This window comes from Hyperolius riggenbachi, chromosome 1 (genome assembly GCF_040937935.1).
Source record: "Hyperolius riggenbachi isolate aHypRig1 chromosome 1, aHypRig1.pri, whole genome shotgun sequence".
Classification (NCBI taxonomy): domain Eukaryota; kingdom Metazoa; phylum Chordata; class Amphibia; order Anura; family Hyperoliidae; genus Hyperolius; species Hyperolius riggenbachi.
In genome coordinates, this window is record NC_090646.1 from 186,002,356 (window position 1) to 186,018,489 (window position 16,134).

At 42.6% G+C, this 16,134-nt stretch overlaps 1 protein-coding gene across 2 annotated transcripts in view; it reads left to right on the top strand.

Moving 5' to 3' along the window:
* SH3D19 (SH3 domain containing 19) overlaps positions 1 to 16,134 on the top strand; it is a 135,793-nt gene that overhangs the window by 101,513 nt on the left and 18,146 nt on the right. For both annotated transcript variants that reach the window (XM_068279106.1, XM_068279111.1), the window contains exons 8-12: positions 5,356 to 5,463; positions 9,027 to 9,127; positions 11,417 to 11,475; positions 13,108 to 13,363; positions 15,100 to 15,168. In XM_068279106.1, the coding sequence (XP_068135207.1) occupies positions 5,356 to 5,463; positions 9,027 to 9,127; positions 11,417 to 11,475; positions 13,108 to 13,363; positions 15,100 to 15,168 (593 nt within the window). The remainder of the gene's footprint in view (positions 1 to 5,355; positions 5,464 to 9,026; positions 9,128 to 11,416; positions 11,476 to 13,107; positions 13,364 to 15,099; positions 15,169 to 16,134) is intronic.

The following is a 16,134-nucleotide window of genomic DNA, read 5'->3' on the forward strand; positions in this document are numbered from 1 at the left end:
TGTGCGGGGGGGCGGGTATCCACAACCCCCCCCCCCCCCCCCCCCCCCGAGTCTCCCCCCTGTCAGAAGCCCTGCTTTACTCACCTGAGGGCTTCCTCCTGCGCCGGCCGCGATGGACACCCTCCTCCTCCATCGCCAAAGTCCCGGTCTGTGTAATTACAGTACGCAGCTTGGTGACGTCACCAAGCTGCGTACTGTAATTACAGAGAACACGAGACTTCGCGATGGAGGAGGAAGTGTGCCGCTTCCGCCGCAGGAGAAAACCCTCAGGTGAGTAGATCAGGGCTTCTTACAGGGGGGAGACACGGGATGGGGGGGGGGGACACGGGGGACAGAGAGGGAGGGATGGGGAAGAGGAGGGAGAGGCCACCCACAGCCCACATAGATGGGGACACCCACCTTCCCCCCCCACCACAGAAGGGGGTGTCCCTGACCGGCCAAGACCAGCCCCATAGAAGGGGATACCCGCCCCCCGCACACACAAAAGGGTCACCCGCATGCACAGTACGGGGATTCCCCCCCCCGGCCCCCCGCACAGAGAGGATCCCCGCACCAGCCACCCGCCGGCAAAGAAGGGGAATCCCTGCACAGCCCGCATAGATGGGGACACCCACCTCCCCCCCACCACAGAAGGGGGTGTCCCCGACCGACCACGACTAGCCCCCATAGAAGGATGATACCTGCCGCCCCCCCCCCCCCCCCAATGCACACACAGAAGAGCCACCTACACGCACAGTATGGGTAATCCCCCCCCCCCCCACAGAGGGGATCCCCGCCGGCCACTACCAGCCAGCACAGAAGGTGAGCCCCCCCCCCCACAGAAGGGACACCTGGCCACAGTTAGGGGGCATCGGGGGCAATGGGGTTGGGGGGGGCAGAGGCACCCGCAAACCTAGCTCCCTATACATATGACTCCCTAGACCTGGCTGCACATCTGTCTCCTATACACCTGGCTGCACATCTGTCTCCTATACACCAGCAAACATCTTGCTCCCTATATACCTGGCAAAACATCTGGCTAACTATTCCTGGCTAATACATCTGACTAACTATTCCTGGCTAATACATCTGACTAACTATACCTGGCTGCACATCTGGCTAACTACACCTGGCTGCACATCTGGCTAACTATACCTGGCTGCACATCTGGCTAACTATACCTGGCTATACATCTGGGTCTTATATTCACCATTGGCGTGCTGATCCCTCGCCGCGTACCTCTGATAGCTTCTCCAGTGCCTTCTTCCATGTCCCTTGGCGGATTTTGCTTCTCCCTTGGCGATCACATGTCCCCCGTCGATCGGCGTTGATGGCACCAATGTCACACAGCATCATCAAAATCTCGCAGCAAACACTTTTTTTTTTTTTTTATTGAATTCAATACAATAACCTGTATTGAATTCAATATAAAAAAAAATGATTGCAAAAAAAAAATTGGTTGAAAATTATTGGAAATTAATTGAACCACTTTTTGCACGGAAATCCCGGGGAAATAGAACGCCAGGGTGGCTACATAAACCCAGTTTATCCAACCTTTTTTGGTGAGAGAGGCGCCAGGTAGAGCAAAAATTAATTAAAATCGTTAAAAAGGTTACACCTACTTGATGCATTTCTGCGCTATTAATCAATGAGACTATTGTTTAAAGTCCTGTGAATATTATGTAAATGGCACATACGTATTATATAAGATATTCACTGTTATTGCTTCTGCGTGATTTTATCTACTGTGTATACATATAGCATATACCACTGTAACTCTATTTTTCTCTGTTCTTCAGTACCTGCGTGTACTTGCTTGTATGCTTGTATATTTTTTTCTTGAAACTCAATAAAATTGAATTGTTAAAAAAAAAAAAAAAAAAAAAATCGTTAAAAAGGGCGAAGTGGGTGGACTCGCCTCCCTTCTAGAAGAAATGGCCGGACAATGGGCAAGTTACTTGTCCGGCCATTTCTTCTAAAAGGGAGGTGAGTCCACCCACTTCGCCCTTTTTAACGATTTTAATTAATTTTACTCTACCTGGCGCCTCTGTTATCCTGCTACAAAATAATTTAATCCACCCTTGGTGGAGGGGTGTATCCCCACTTTTTCCGATCTACAGAGAGCGACTTCTTAGACCTGAGCGGGATCAGGTTATAATTCTCCCCGCCTGCTCGCCCAGTGGTTGCCTTGGTGGCGACCTACCTTTTGTGAGTATAATCACCTTCTTTATCACCAGATACCATTACATTAACATTCTACACCATATCGGGCTCTCGGTTTCCCTCTCTTCACATTTTTTGGTGAGACCTTCCATTCCACTGAGTTGCCTTCATTTACCTTCTTACTCAGAATTTAAGACGCATCTTTACACCCCCAAAGATGGAGAGAAAAAGTTACTGCATCTTATATTCCAAATACAGGGAGTCCCTGACATACAAACTCCCACGATACGAACCACTGACCTGCCTCGATGTCAGGAACTCCCTGTTTTGTCCCCATCTCCTCCTCTGTGTCCTCCTCTGCTCCCCCGTGCATAGTTAAACAATGCGTCTCACCTGATCCATCGGCTCCCGTGGCAATCTGAGACCTCTACCTCACTGTTACCCTAATGCTGGTTGCATGTAATGAAGCAATCGGCAGAGCCAGCACTAGGGGAACAGAGGGACCAAAAGGAGGATGCAGAGGGACCAAATGGAGGGCACAGAGAGACAAAAAGTGGCACGGAGGAGGACAGAAGGACAATGAAGGACAGACAAGACAAATAGACAAGACAAATAACATTTATATTGCGCTTTTCTCCTTGCGGACTCAAAGCGCCAGAGCAGAGCAGCAGCCACTAGGGCGCGCTCTATTGGCAGTAGCAGTGTAAGGGAGACTTGCCAAAGGTCTCCTACTGAATTAGTGCTGGCTTACTGAACAGGCAGAGCCGAGATTCGAACCCTGGTCTCCTGTGTCAGAGGCAGAGCCCTTAACCATTACACCATCAGCCGACAGAGAGAGGACACAAGAGGGACAGAGGACTGCACAGGGGGACACGAGGTACAAGGGTAACACAGTAATTGGGGAGAGAACAGCAACAAGAATGCCCCTGGACCATGGATACACCAGGTTTAGTATTTTTTTTTCCTCTCGTTTTTGTTCTCTAAACCGAAGTGCATCTTATAGTCCGGAGCATCTTTTATATTCCAAAAAATATGGTAGATATCAGCAAGAATCTATTAAGAACCAAACTGCCAATGTTGTAATGCTTATTGCAGCACATCGATTTTCCAACATATTGGTTAAAAAAAAGTTGATCTGTCAAGCTTGTTGTAAACAATAGATTTCTGGCAGATGTGATCAAAGTGAATCAGCTGGGAAAACAAACTGTTTATATGGTAGCTGCCCAGAGATATCCTTTGGGACAATGACAGTGCAGATATATCATTGATTCTTATTTGCTGGAGCTCAGTTAAAGCCTGTTGAGCTAGTCTAACATAGGGAGGTGGGAGGCGTATGCGTAGGGAATAGTGATCGCAAAAAGCATGCTTGGCAACAGGATTTTTTTTCCCTTGTTATTGTGTGTACATACAGTACATTCACCACACATCAATGATGGTGGGATCCCACAAAGAAAGTACTTGTATAGTTAGGATGAGGGATAGCCAGGTGTGGATTTGTTGTTCTCCCCCTCTGTTTGCCTCCATGTATTCTCATGTGATTTTTGCATCCATTAAAGTATACGTTTGATCATTTATAGCCACTGATAAAGTAGCCATGGTTTGTGAAACGTGTGATAATATAAACTGCTTATCTGTTTACTGTAGGATTGGACACTAGGCGGCGTACGAAGGACATTGCCGCCGGGAGACTTGGGAGTAGGATACAGCCGATATACGGCTTGCCCTGCTGCTGCGGTGGTGCTAATTACTATTCCCCCTCCAGGTCCACGTATATGGTGGGGAATTATGCAATTTGGCTGGCGGCTGAATTACAGTGTTTATAAAGTAACTTCTGATGGTGCCGAAGTTACTTTCTGTGCGCTGCTATAGCCGTAATTCCTATTACGTTCTATGGTAGTGCCGGCTGCACCCAAATCTCCTGCGATGTATTACAGGTGTTCGGATTATGGTATTTCATTGTGTCTGCAGCATTGGCAATGCCTCACCATTTTAATGGACAATATCATGTTCTCAATCTATCAACTTGGATGTTCTATGTGATCATTTTAAATTGTGAATGTTAGGCGCAAAGATTTTGAATAAATGGTTATAGAATATTGTTACATAGGAAAACAGAAAGGCCTTTAATATGTGGATTGCATGATGACCCTTGGGTTTCAATACCTTTTAAGCTGGCCATACACATATGAGTTTTTCTCATCAGTTCACAGCCAATCCAGTCAAATCTGCTCCAACATATCAAATTGATTCACTTTCTGCCCAGATATGTAAGAAAACCGCCATGCAAGGGGGCATTAGCAGTGGGGAGATTGGTGGTCATATACCAGTGCATAAAGCAGTACAGCGCTTGCACTTCCATTGATGCTTGACAGATTTCTGGCCAAATCTTTTGAAATTGAGTTTGCCATGTTGGGTAGGAATTAATCACTATCCAGTCAAACGCCATTCAGTTAGTAGTTAATCCGCTTGGTGTGTTGGGCCACATTTGAGCTGTGTGTAGCTGACTCTCTGTACTGTACACTTGTATAGTAAACATAACTTTTTATTTGAAAGAATAAAAAACTATGAAAGATGCTAGTTTTGACTAGTGCTTTTACAGCATTTTGGCTGTATGTTGGGATGGTTTCTCTTACTGTCATCTGTGATCTTCTCATCAGGCTTTATCTGTGCTGTCTTCATATACATCCTATTCTTGACCCCCCCCCCCCCCCCCCCCCTTTCTTTGTCCTAGATATGAGATGGACATGCAGAGAACACTGACCAGACTTGATGTACAGATCACAGATATGCCATAAATGTGCACACCTGGCAATGGGCTGCATACAGTAGAAAGAAGGTGGAGGGAGCAGGAAGAGGCAGAAGTAATTTGGCAGGGTAATCAGTAGAAACTGTACGGATTGCTATAGAAAAGGAAATACACAAAGGCATTATGCATCTGGGGAATCTGGGATTCCCAAATCACATCAGACTGGGAAAAAAAAGGTCACAGCCTTAGAATTTCATTATTGATCAGTTGGCAGTTTGGGTGTGATTTAGTATATTGTAGTACTGCTATCCTTCAGCTTTTCTTTCTTTTCTATGTCTCTTTATTCAGGCTATGTCCATCTGAGTGAAAATGCTAAGCAGCATTAATTGTGCAATTCAAAGCTCAGGGGATTGTTAATAAACGTAACAACATTTGAATTCCAGAGAATATTTTTTTTTTCTCTCCAGATCCTTTCCAGCTGTTTTCCAAGGAAGAGCCTGAGAAGGATCAGCCAAGTCCCCCCGCTATAATAAGAAAACCCACAGTGATCCGGATTTCTGGCAAACTAGGCAAATGTGAGCAATGCAGAATCATTCCATTGTTTCCTCTGGAAGGCTGAGCCATGCTCTGTCCTTGCTGTTCATGAATATTGTAGAGTAACCTTTTCTGAGTGTGTTTATCAGTATCTGAGAGAAGAATTGATTGTGGTGTTTATAGCATATGGTGTTATGCAGCAAATTCTTTACTTTCTGAACTGCTGTAAAGTAATCATTGTTGTGCTGTAATTGGTTGCAAAGGGCATAGTGGACAGTTATTTGTTTTTCTGGGAGAAGGTGGATATTTCATGAATAATTCCCAAGTAGTTAGACTTTAGGGACCCGTTAACGATCTAGTCTTTCTTTCCAATTGTCCTTCCGATCTGAAAATTGCGATGGGAAGAAAATGATCGGAAAGTATTGATTGGGTCCATAAATGGCATAACCATTATAGTTATCTCAGATAAAATCAATTCACTCTGCGGATTGACTTTCCGATCGATATGAACCTTTGTTGTCGATCGGCAAAATCAACACCCTCTAATTTCAACCAATCTGATTGCAATTATTGGATCAGAATGTCGATTGGAAGATAAAATTGGATCATTAATGGGCATGTTTAAAGGGAACCCAAACTGAGAGGTATATGGTGGCTGCCATATTTATTTAATTTTACACAATGCTTATTGCTTAGCAGTTCTGCAAATCTCTGGCTGTCAGCATCTCACACCTGAAACAAGCATGCAGCTAATCCAGTCAGACTTCAGTCAGAAACATCTCATCTGCATATTTGTTCAGGGTATATGTCTAAACCTATTCTACCTGGCACACAATGAGATTTTCTGGCAGATTTACGGTCATATCAATTATTTCCAAAATGTTCGATCTGATTTCTGATCGATTTTCCATTCACTTCTATGGAAAGTCAATCAGGGAAATCAGATCGGACATGTTGAAAATAATCAACTTGGCAGCAAACCTGCCAGGAGGTCTCCTCATGTGTACCAGGCATTAGAGATGCTAAATCAGCCAGGCAATCAGCATTGTTTAAAAGAAAATATATATGTCAGTCTACATTCATAACTGGCAATTAACTTCTCCATTTTTAGTCCTGGGTTAGTCAGACTGGCTTTCAGATTCCAAATAAATGTATCTACCACTGATTATAGAATACTCTGTATATCAGAAATCTTTTGTTATTCCAGAATACAGTGTGTTATGCTGGGACGTTGTGGTTCACAGGATCTGCAGACATACGTCCCTTGATAGCAGTTCTGCTTTCTCTCCATGCCATTGTGTGCTCTGCTAAAAACTTGCTGTCATTCTGACAGAGGACCTTGTGAACTGCAGTAAATTGTGTGAAAACTTATCCCAGGTCTGTTTTGCATCCTGATTCCTTGGCCCGTTTGAATTTGATACACACAGGCATATTTTAATCCTGTCCTATAAACACTAGTGTGAAGGTTCTGCAGTTCACAAAATTTGTACAAAATCTTTTAGTTTTTTTTGTTTTATGCTTGAAATCTTTTCAGTGCTACACCAACAGTCTATCTTTTGCACAATGTATCAATTGAATGATGAGGTGATGGTGAATTGTGCTTGATTTAGCATTGCATGGATCAAAGGGAGAATATCAGTACTGAGCAGCAAAGACTAAACATCTAAGAACCTCTTTTTCAATGAGAACATCTGTATGGCAGAACTGTCACTGATAACCAATGAGAACTGATAACTCTGTGGGGATAAGGCCTTGTAGACATGTGCAAAATCTGCTGCCTACAGGGTAGCCATGCTCCTGTTACTATGGAGCTGGGGCAGGAAGCATGCTCAGCGCATGTCAGCAGCTTGCATGGGCAGAATGAGTAAAGCAATGCGCTCAACAGTTGGACATTGCCGAAGAAGATCTAGCATTCCAGATCTTTTGATGATGCAGGAGACCCCTGTAACTCTAGATTTTTGGGCAGCTTTAATTCAGTTTTTGTATATAGCAGTAGAATCTAGATAGACAAATCGTGAACTGTAGAACTTTCTGTGTGGAAGCTGAAAAATGTACCAGAGACAGTCCTGAAGCAAAAAAAAACCCCAAAATTTATGATATAAGGAATTGTATGTGTAGTACAAATAACGAATAGAACAGTAGTAGCAAAGAAAAGAGTCTCATATTTTTATTTTCAGTTATATCGTTTATCATTTGCATCGTTCTGTAATATTTGCACTTTAGAAAGCACACACTGTCTTTTGAATATAACACAACACACAAACAATGATCCTTTGAACGTTCCTGCAGTTAAACATGATCTCAAACGGTCTCTCACTTTCTCTGCGGTTTAATTGCTTCAGAAAACAGGACATCATCCACCCGTGTTGGGTGGTAGAGCTCAGAGAAGCTCTTTTGCATAGATAATAACTGAAGTTTAACTCTTCCTGTACTGGAAGACATGAGACTTTTTTTTTCTTTGCTACTAATGTTCTATTTCTTAACTGTACTATACACATACAATTCATTATCTCATAAGTTTACTTTAGCTTCAGGTTTGCTTTAAATACAAGTCTATGGGATTCCAGTAAAGTACTGTTTAGGATTTGGACTATAGTTATAATTGATTACCACTTCAGGTTTGCTTTAAGATCTGCATTCCGTATTGCCTATGCTTCAGTTTAAGTGAACTGCTTGTAATGGAAATACAGGAGCTGCCATTGCTGTTTGAGCACACTCATGTGCTTGCATACGTATGTTTCAGCAAACCTGTCATGTACGCTCTTTGTTTCTCTATAGCTAGGTCACATCCATGTACACTTACTTGGGCAGTTTCTTAAGTACAGATACTATGTGTATGGAAGTCTAAAAAAGTATCTCTGTCAATGGTGTGAAATAAAACTAGTAACGGGGCGACATAAGGTAAAACGAGTCTTTTGCCGCTCTAGCACTCTGGGCATTACTTAGAAATTGGCCCAGGTGTTTTTTTTGTTTGTTTCAGTACTGATATATTTAATATACATTATAAAGGATCCTTAAAGTGCACCTAAGACGGGGGGATAGGAAAAATGCATATATACCTAGAGCTTCCTCCAGCCACCTTTGGCCTGATCCGCTCCCTCATTGCCATCCTGCTCCTTCAGGATAGGATCCTCCGTAAGTGCTTCTGTAAGTTTGGCTAGTCGCGCAGTGCACGTGCTCTACCGTAGCGAAGTAGTAGTACTGCACAGATGCAGAACGTTCCCAGCCACGGGAGAATGACCGGGGAGGGGGTTCGCACAGTTGGGCTGGGCATGTGCAGTAAGCCCCAACTAGCCAAACTTAATGGATCCCTTACAGAGGATCCAGAAGGCGGAGGACGGCGGCGAGGGATGGAACAGGCCGAAGGGGGCTGGAGGAAGCCCCAGGTATGTATACATTTCTTCTATTCCCCCATTTCAAGTTCCCTTTAAACACTCATCTAGAGCATTACACAGAAGTCAATGATCAACTGATAACTTTGTGGTCCTCATTATTTAGTATTTTGGGTATATGTTTTTCTCCTTTCATTGATTCGTGTTGAATAGTTCTAACGCAGCTGATGTCTGATGAGTCTGATCTAAGCAATGTTCTCTTGTCTTCTTAGCATGTGAAGAGCTTCAGGCTCCTCCACCACTTCCTGCAGAAAAGCCAGTAGGAGCTCTTTATAGTAAATCTCTGGCAAGAGCACGTCCCACAGCCAGAAAAGTATGTCACATGAATCATGTTTTTATTGTTGTCATTTGGTGGTATACCGTGGTTTCAGATTATGCCATGTACTGAGTTAAGTAAAAATACCTGTACAGAGCTTAGGAGGGGGGACGGGCAGTGATGATCCTCCAGATTTACTATAACAGTAACAGTTTCCTTTGGGCTTTCCTTTCCATCCATGTCTTTATCCCAGTGCTTGAGGTGATGCCACTGACTTTGTACACAAGTTAACAACCCATCTTTCTGACATTAGAAATGTAAATGAACCCTCAAACCGAGGGGAAAATCGAATAGGTCATTGTCTTCCACTTATAAATGTTGCTGGTCTGGTTGTAGTACTAATCCGCCTGTATCACTTTCTGACCCATTGATCCAAAAACAACTTGTTTTACAAGTGTGACTCTGAAATGAAATAAAGATAGTAGCTTCCATTGTCATTGACATACTGTTTCTTCTTCTTACTGCTCTACTGTCACTGTGTCAGAGGAAGCTTGGAGAAGAGCGGTTTAAAATTCCTTTAAAATATCCTCTTCGGTCCAATCCAGTGGACTAATCAAGATTTGTCTCTAAATTCAGTCATTGTTTTATGTGAAAGCAGAAATGTAGTGAAATTGTTGTGCATTAAAAAGGAATACTTAAACCATGTACTCAGGGCCGGTTTAAGCAACAATGGGGCCCCAGGGCAAAATAAACCTGGGGGGCCCCCCCAACATATACCCCAGAACAAAAATCGGCATTAGGGGACCTTTTTTGCAGCTGATATAGTCAGGGTGTGAAGCCCCAATCGGTCGGAGCTCCACATTCTGGCTATCCCAGCCTGCATGGGGACAAGGGGTTAAAAAGTTTCAGGAGAGGGGGACACCACATAATTTAAAAAAAAAAAAAAAAAAAAAAAAAATTCCCACACTCTAAACATAAAAAAAAATTGGGAAAATAGGAAAAAATGCCAGGGATCTTCATACAGCCATATTGCGGCTATATAGCGATCCCTGGTCAAAGCGCTGCGGCTGCGTATAGACCCCCTGGAAACCCCGTCAGGAAATTTATTGCACTTCCGTTTGATGCATGTAAAATTACACTACCGTTAGGTTTGCTACTAAAAGTGACATTTACCGCATTTAAAAGTATATACTTTTTTCCATCGAAACTTTAAAATCGATTTTCTCAAAAACTATAAGGTCTTTTTGAAAAATTGTTTTTTCCTCTTATTCCTAATGATCTCCTTAACATATCCTGCAAATTTAGGGTTTCTAGCATTTAAAGAGACTCTGTAACATTCAAAAGATCCCCTGGGGGGTACTCACCTCGGGTGGGGGAAGCCTCCGGATCCTAATGAGGCTTCCCACGCCGTCCTCTGTCCCACGGGGGTCTCTCCGCAGCCCTCCGAACAGCCGGCGACTGTGCCGACTGTCATTTCAATATTTACCTTTGCTGGCTCCAGCGGGGGCGCTGTGGCGGCTTTCCATTCCGAACTACACGGAAATACCCGATCTCATTCGGGTCCGCTCTACTGCGCAGGCGCAGGAAACTTGCGCCTGCGCAGTAGAGCGGACCCGACGGCGATCGGGTATTTCCGTGTAGTTCGGAGCCGACAGCCGTCAGAGCGCCTGCGCAGGAGCCAGGAAGGTAAATATTGACGTCACCGCTGCCCGGACTCCACGGAGGGCTGCAGCGAGACCCCTGACGGATGGAGGATGGCGTGGGAAGCCTCATTAGGATCCGGAGGCTTCCCCCACCCGAGGTGAGTACCCCCCAGGGGATCTTTTTATGTTACAGTTCCTCTTTAAGGTGGATTTGCTATTAACCATTAAATTCGGCAGGTTTTTAAATGTGTATTTTTTTTTTCCTTTGAAACTTTAAAATCGATTTTCTCAAAAACTATAAGGCCGATTTGAAAAATATTTTTTTCCTCTTGTAGCCACTGGGGGCCCCTACAAGCTCTGGGGCCCTGGGGCAGCTGCCTCCTTTGCCTTAATGGTAGCGCCGGCCCTGCTTGTACTTGTATGTGGGAATAACCATAAATGGCTCAAAAAGGGGTTGGTCTGTGATCATGTGATCGCCTCTATCACTTAGATAGGTAAATTAAGGTGATCAAAAAGAAAGTTTGTTTATGCTCCCTGTCCATTTTAATAAAAAAATGTCATAATACTAGGAATTGATGTAAAAAATACACTATAGAAACGAAATGTGCTTATAGTATGTCATATTCATTGAATGAACATCAAAACCTCTTATACAATTCTATGTCTTATTTGCCCTTTTGACTCGAAAACTTTTGTGTTACAGGAATGGGAAACATTTGATAGTTCAGAGGATTCTTGGCCAAAGCCAGTAATGCCTACAAGGTAAATACCATGTTTTCTGTGTTTGTGTATTGTCATTGTCACTTGATTGTAGATCTATCTGAATCACAGCAAAAACCTACAAAAGCTAAATAGTGACGTGCTACAGTAGTTGCTGACAGCACGGAAGGCAAACGGCAGATTAAATTCAGTGTTATATAAAGACAAGATCATCTTTGTCCATACCAGTGACATAGCAATATAAAAACTAAACTGGATACGACTAGGGACATATGAATTGGAGAAGGACTTGGGAATACTGGTTGATCATAACTAAAGCAACATTCTGGGATACATAAAACCGGATATAAAAACACCAGATGCTACTCTGCTAGAGTATGGGACACAGTTTCAGGCACCACATTAAGGTTAGGACATTAGTTTTAATGCAGGTACGTGAGGGAAAAAATGTTCCTTTTTAATCTCTGAGAGCAAGAGGGAGTGACATTGTCTCACTGATGGAACCCAATACTAATAAAAACCTAACAGCTTCCAACCTTTCATTTCTCTCTCCAAATCTACAAAACTGTTGTGTATTAAGTTAGGCTTTCTGGGCCCAGTCACACACTTGCGTTACTCAGCATCCCAGGTAGCTGTGCTTTTATCTGCATTGTTCTCCATTGCAGAGCTGATTCAAATATAGTGGTTGGGACAGCTCTGCGTTGATATACAGAATATGCCTGCAGAAAAGCATTTTCAGTAGTGCCCATCATACAGTGCTGTCTTTGCACTGTCTGCTTAGTGAGTGTATGATCTCCCCGTGTTTGAGTGGGTTTCCTTCAGGTACTCCAGGTTCCTCCCACATGCCAAAAACCTACTGATTGATGTCTTGTTTCCCCCAAGGTTGGCCTTAGACTATCATAGATGTATAACTATGGTAGGACTTGCGTTGTGAGCCCTTATGAGGGACAGTTAGTAGCAAGACTACATCCTCTGTAAAGCACTGAAGAAAATGTGAGCACTATATAAATATATAATAATCATAATAGTAATAAAAAGATGCAATCCTCTACTGTTTCAATTCACCCTGTTGGCTTTAGAAATAACCCAAGTTAACATACAAAGATAATCCTAGAAGGCGGTAGAGAAGAATAAGTGTGATCTTAAAAAGTTTGTAAGGATGGTCAATGAGATGCAAATAATTTTGAGTTGATGCAGCATTATGCAAATTTTGTATGAACATTTATGCAGCTTGAAAATGGACCATTGGAACAGGATTTGATTGGTTCATGTTCAGCTGCATACATTTGTATATAAAATGTGCCTAATGCTGCATCAATTTGACATTATTTGCATCTGATTGACCATTCCTATTAGTTTGGCACTGGCAGTATTAGTACATTTTTATAGGGAAGTAGTTTAGAATCCATCCTGTACTAAATTATGTTCTAGTTTATCTACTAGCTTGCGTATCCCTTAAGCTTTATTCTGTTTATAGTTTTGGAAAAGAGGATTCTTAAAAATTCCTTTGATTTTTTTCCTTTGTCCCAAAATAGCTAAAGCTGTCTGTTCCCAGTTTATGAAAATATTATCAGATCTTTTTTACATCTACATTTTCCACTAGTCATCATGTTGGGTGCTGAAGTACATTGCTGTTCTTTTGATGTTATCATTGTACCTCACATTCCTGTCTAGGCCTGCTGGTGTTAAAGTAATGGAAACTCCACCACAGCTCCCACAGAAAGGTCCCCCAGGACGGCCACCACCTCCCAAACTTTCCAAAAATGCCTCAAATCGAGATGCCTTTCCTCGCTCATCTTCTGATGCCGGCCTTGGTGCAAAACAGAACACTTCTGGCCTCAACAGATCAAAGAGTCAAGTATTAAAGAGACAGCAACCAGATCTACCTCCTCGACCTAAACCTGGACATCCTCTGTATAATAAATACACAGTGAGTTCCCTATTGTTCTCCTCCTTAGACACAAACTCCATATTCTGTCACTAACCACTCAGTTTGGCCAGGCTTGTCATGCCATTGGGAAAGTAATAAGATTGCACCAGCAGACAATAAAGTGACATAAAACTGCATGTGTAATCATTCTGCCTGTTTACTTTGCTTTGGGAGTTTATTCAATTTATTAGATATTAAGTGATTTGTACGTGGTTTAAGGCCCAAGAAAACTAAGCCGTATAATCAACCAAGTTTGGATGTAACACACACATAAAAATTAATACATTTAAGGTAACCTGAAGTGGTATATAATCACTAAAATAAAACCTACACCCAGCTAACGTTATCAAAATTCTCCCAAACTGCCGTACTTGTTTTTGTTTTGTTTTTTTAAATATGCCAAGTTTATTTAAGCATTTAAAACAACACAATGAATAAAGCAACAATCACAGTACAAAAAGCAGAGCATCTAAGATCAAACATATAGTGCCACAGGCTCACATAAAGAATATAGTGTATTTATATCATGGGGTGGGCAAACTTTTTGACCCGAGGGCCACATTGGATTTTCAAGTTGGACCGTGGAGTGCGGGCTGGGTTAGGAAGGATGCCCAGCCAATCCTGAGCTCTTTTTACTTTCCAGGCAGATTGCCGGGGGACACTTGGAGAAAAAAAAGGCGCTGAAGGGGAAAAAAATGCTGTACGTGGCAGCTTCGGCGGGCTAGATTGAAGAGCTCTGCGGGCCAGATGTGGCCCGTGGGCAGTAGTTTGCCCACCCCTGATCTATACATAGTAGAAAGAAGGTCCTATATAATGTTTGGCATGTAAGCCAAAAGTAGAATATAAAACATAACAAAACTTCCTCAACAACCAGTGCATTTATATCCAGGGCCATCAACCCAAACAATTCGCCTACCAATAAATTGGAGGGGGGGCAGAACTAGCGTCTGTTCAGCAGAATGTGTTCCAATGTTATTTAAAATTTTGTGCAGGTCTTATGCTGGTAATACACGTTGAGTTTTTTTTTGGCAGATTTACTGGCCAAACTATTTTCCGATTGGTTTTCCGATTGTTCTTCCGATCGATTTACATTCACTTCTATGAGAAAATCGATCAGAAAACGATCACAATCAGATCGGACATGTCGGAAATTATCTATCATGCCATTTTTCTGCCGAAAAAACTCATTGTGTATTCCCAGCATTAGGAGCATTTTTCATTTTTTACCTCATTGTTTTATTTGTTCACCAGTCAACATTACGTTTTTAAGCAAATTTATGAAATTGTTTGTGTAGTTTACATCACAACTTTGTTTTCACAGGCCTTAAACCATTCATATATTACATTCTTTAGACAGGCACTTATTATTATAATCTTCAGTTCCGCTTTAAGCATTTTGCATATATTGTAAGGCTAATACATGTTTACATCAGGATGCTTTGGGTTCCAATTTATTTTTCCATTATTTACCACTGTAATTACTCATAAATAAAATATGCAAATGAGAAAATATTGTGGAGTAGAAATCATGCTTTACAGTGTAATTGTAGAACAAGGAAAGTGAGAATTAATAGATCACTTTAATTATTTTATATGGATAGACCAAATAATAGAATCCCATTATAGAAAATTGTCTATCTCTGTGAGTAATTATCCATGTTCTATATTCTTGCAATGGTCATTTATCTGGTTACATTATGTGGTGTTGCCCACGTGTGTCTGTTTTCCTTTCCTAGTTGCCTCTGCCTCATGGTTTAGCTGAGCGGGATGTTGCATCTAGTAACCCTCGAGAGCTGTCATTCAAGGTAAGCCTGTGGCAACAGTGTGGTGAGGTGTATTCAGAATATCAGTAATAGTCAAGAATGTATGGACAGTAAGGGCTTGAGCTAACTAACACAGTTGGGTCCGCTTCTGTCCGCTTTTCAGCATCTGTCAGGCCTCGTTCACATCATACGCGCTTCCGTGCGGATATGGAAGCGCGTATGATGTGCTGAAACGCAGGAATGGCAGAAGGGCATAGACTGCCCTTCTACCATTCGCATCTACTGCGCTGCGCAGCAGTACGATGCGCTGGGAAGCGCTTGCGTACTGCTGCATGCATTTTGCCCGCACCGCAGAGCTGATCCCATCACTGTCAATGGATGGGATCAGCGGCGCAGATGGCGTGCGATCGGATGCGCTGCATTCCGATCGCACAGCCATCTGCGTTGGCTAGATGTGAACGAGGCCTAACATTGATGTGTAACTGAAAAGTGGACACAACTGTGTTAGTGCACTCACACCCTAACTGGAGATACTGCAGCACCATGCAACGTTCAATACAGCAAGGTTCAGTCTTTAAAGCGATACTCCAGCGAAAAAAAGTAAGCCGTTCAAATCTGACAGAACCAGCAGGCTTTGGACTAGTCCATCTCCTCATGGGAAATTCTCTGGGCATTTCCTGAATGGCAGTTTAACTGCCAGCCTCCCTACTCACTTGCACACTATTTTGTCAGTTACACTTAGCAACTGCCATTGAGGAAATGCCTTTGAAAACAAAGAAAACCCTGAGAATCACCCATGAGGAGATGGACTAGTCCAAAACCTGTTGGTTCTGTCAGATTTTAACTGCTTGCTTTTTCGGTGGAGTGGTCCTTTAAACACTGGGAATTCATTAAATACAGTAGAACATGTTGAGGCTTCTTCACACAACCTTTGAAACATAAAATACTTATGCACAATATAGTCAGGTTATAAAAAAGTGACCGGACTTAAAATTGCTAACATATAGT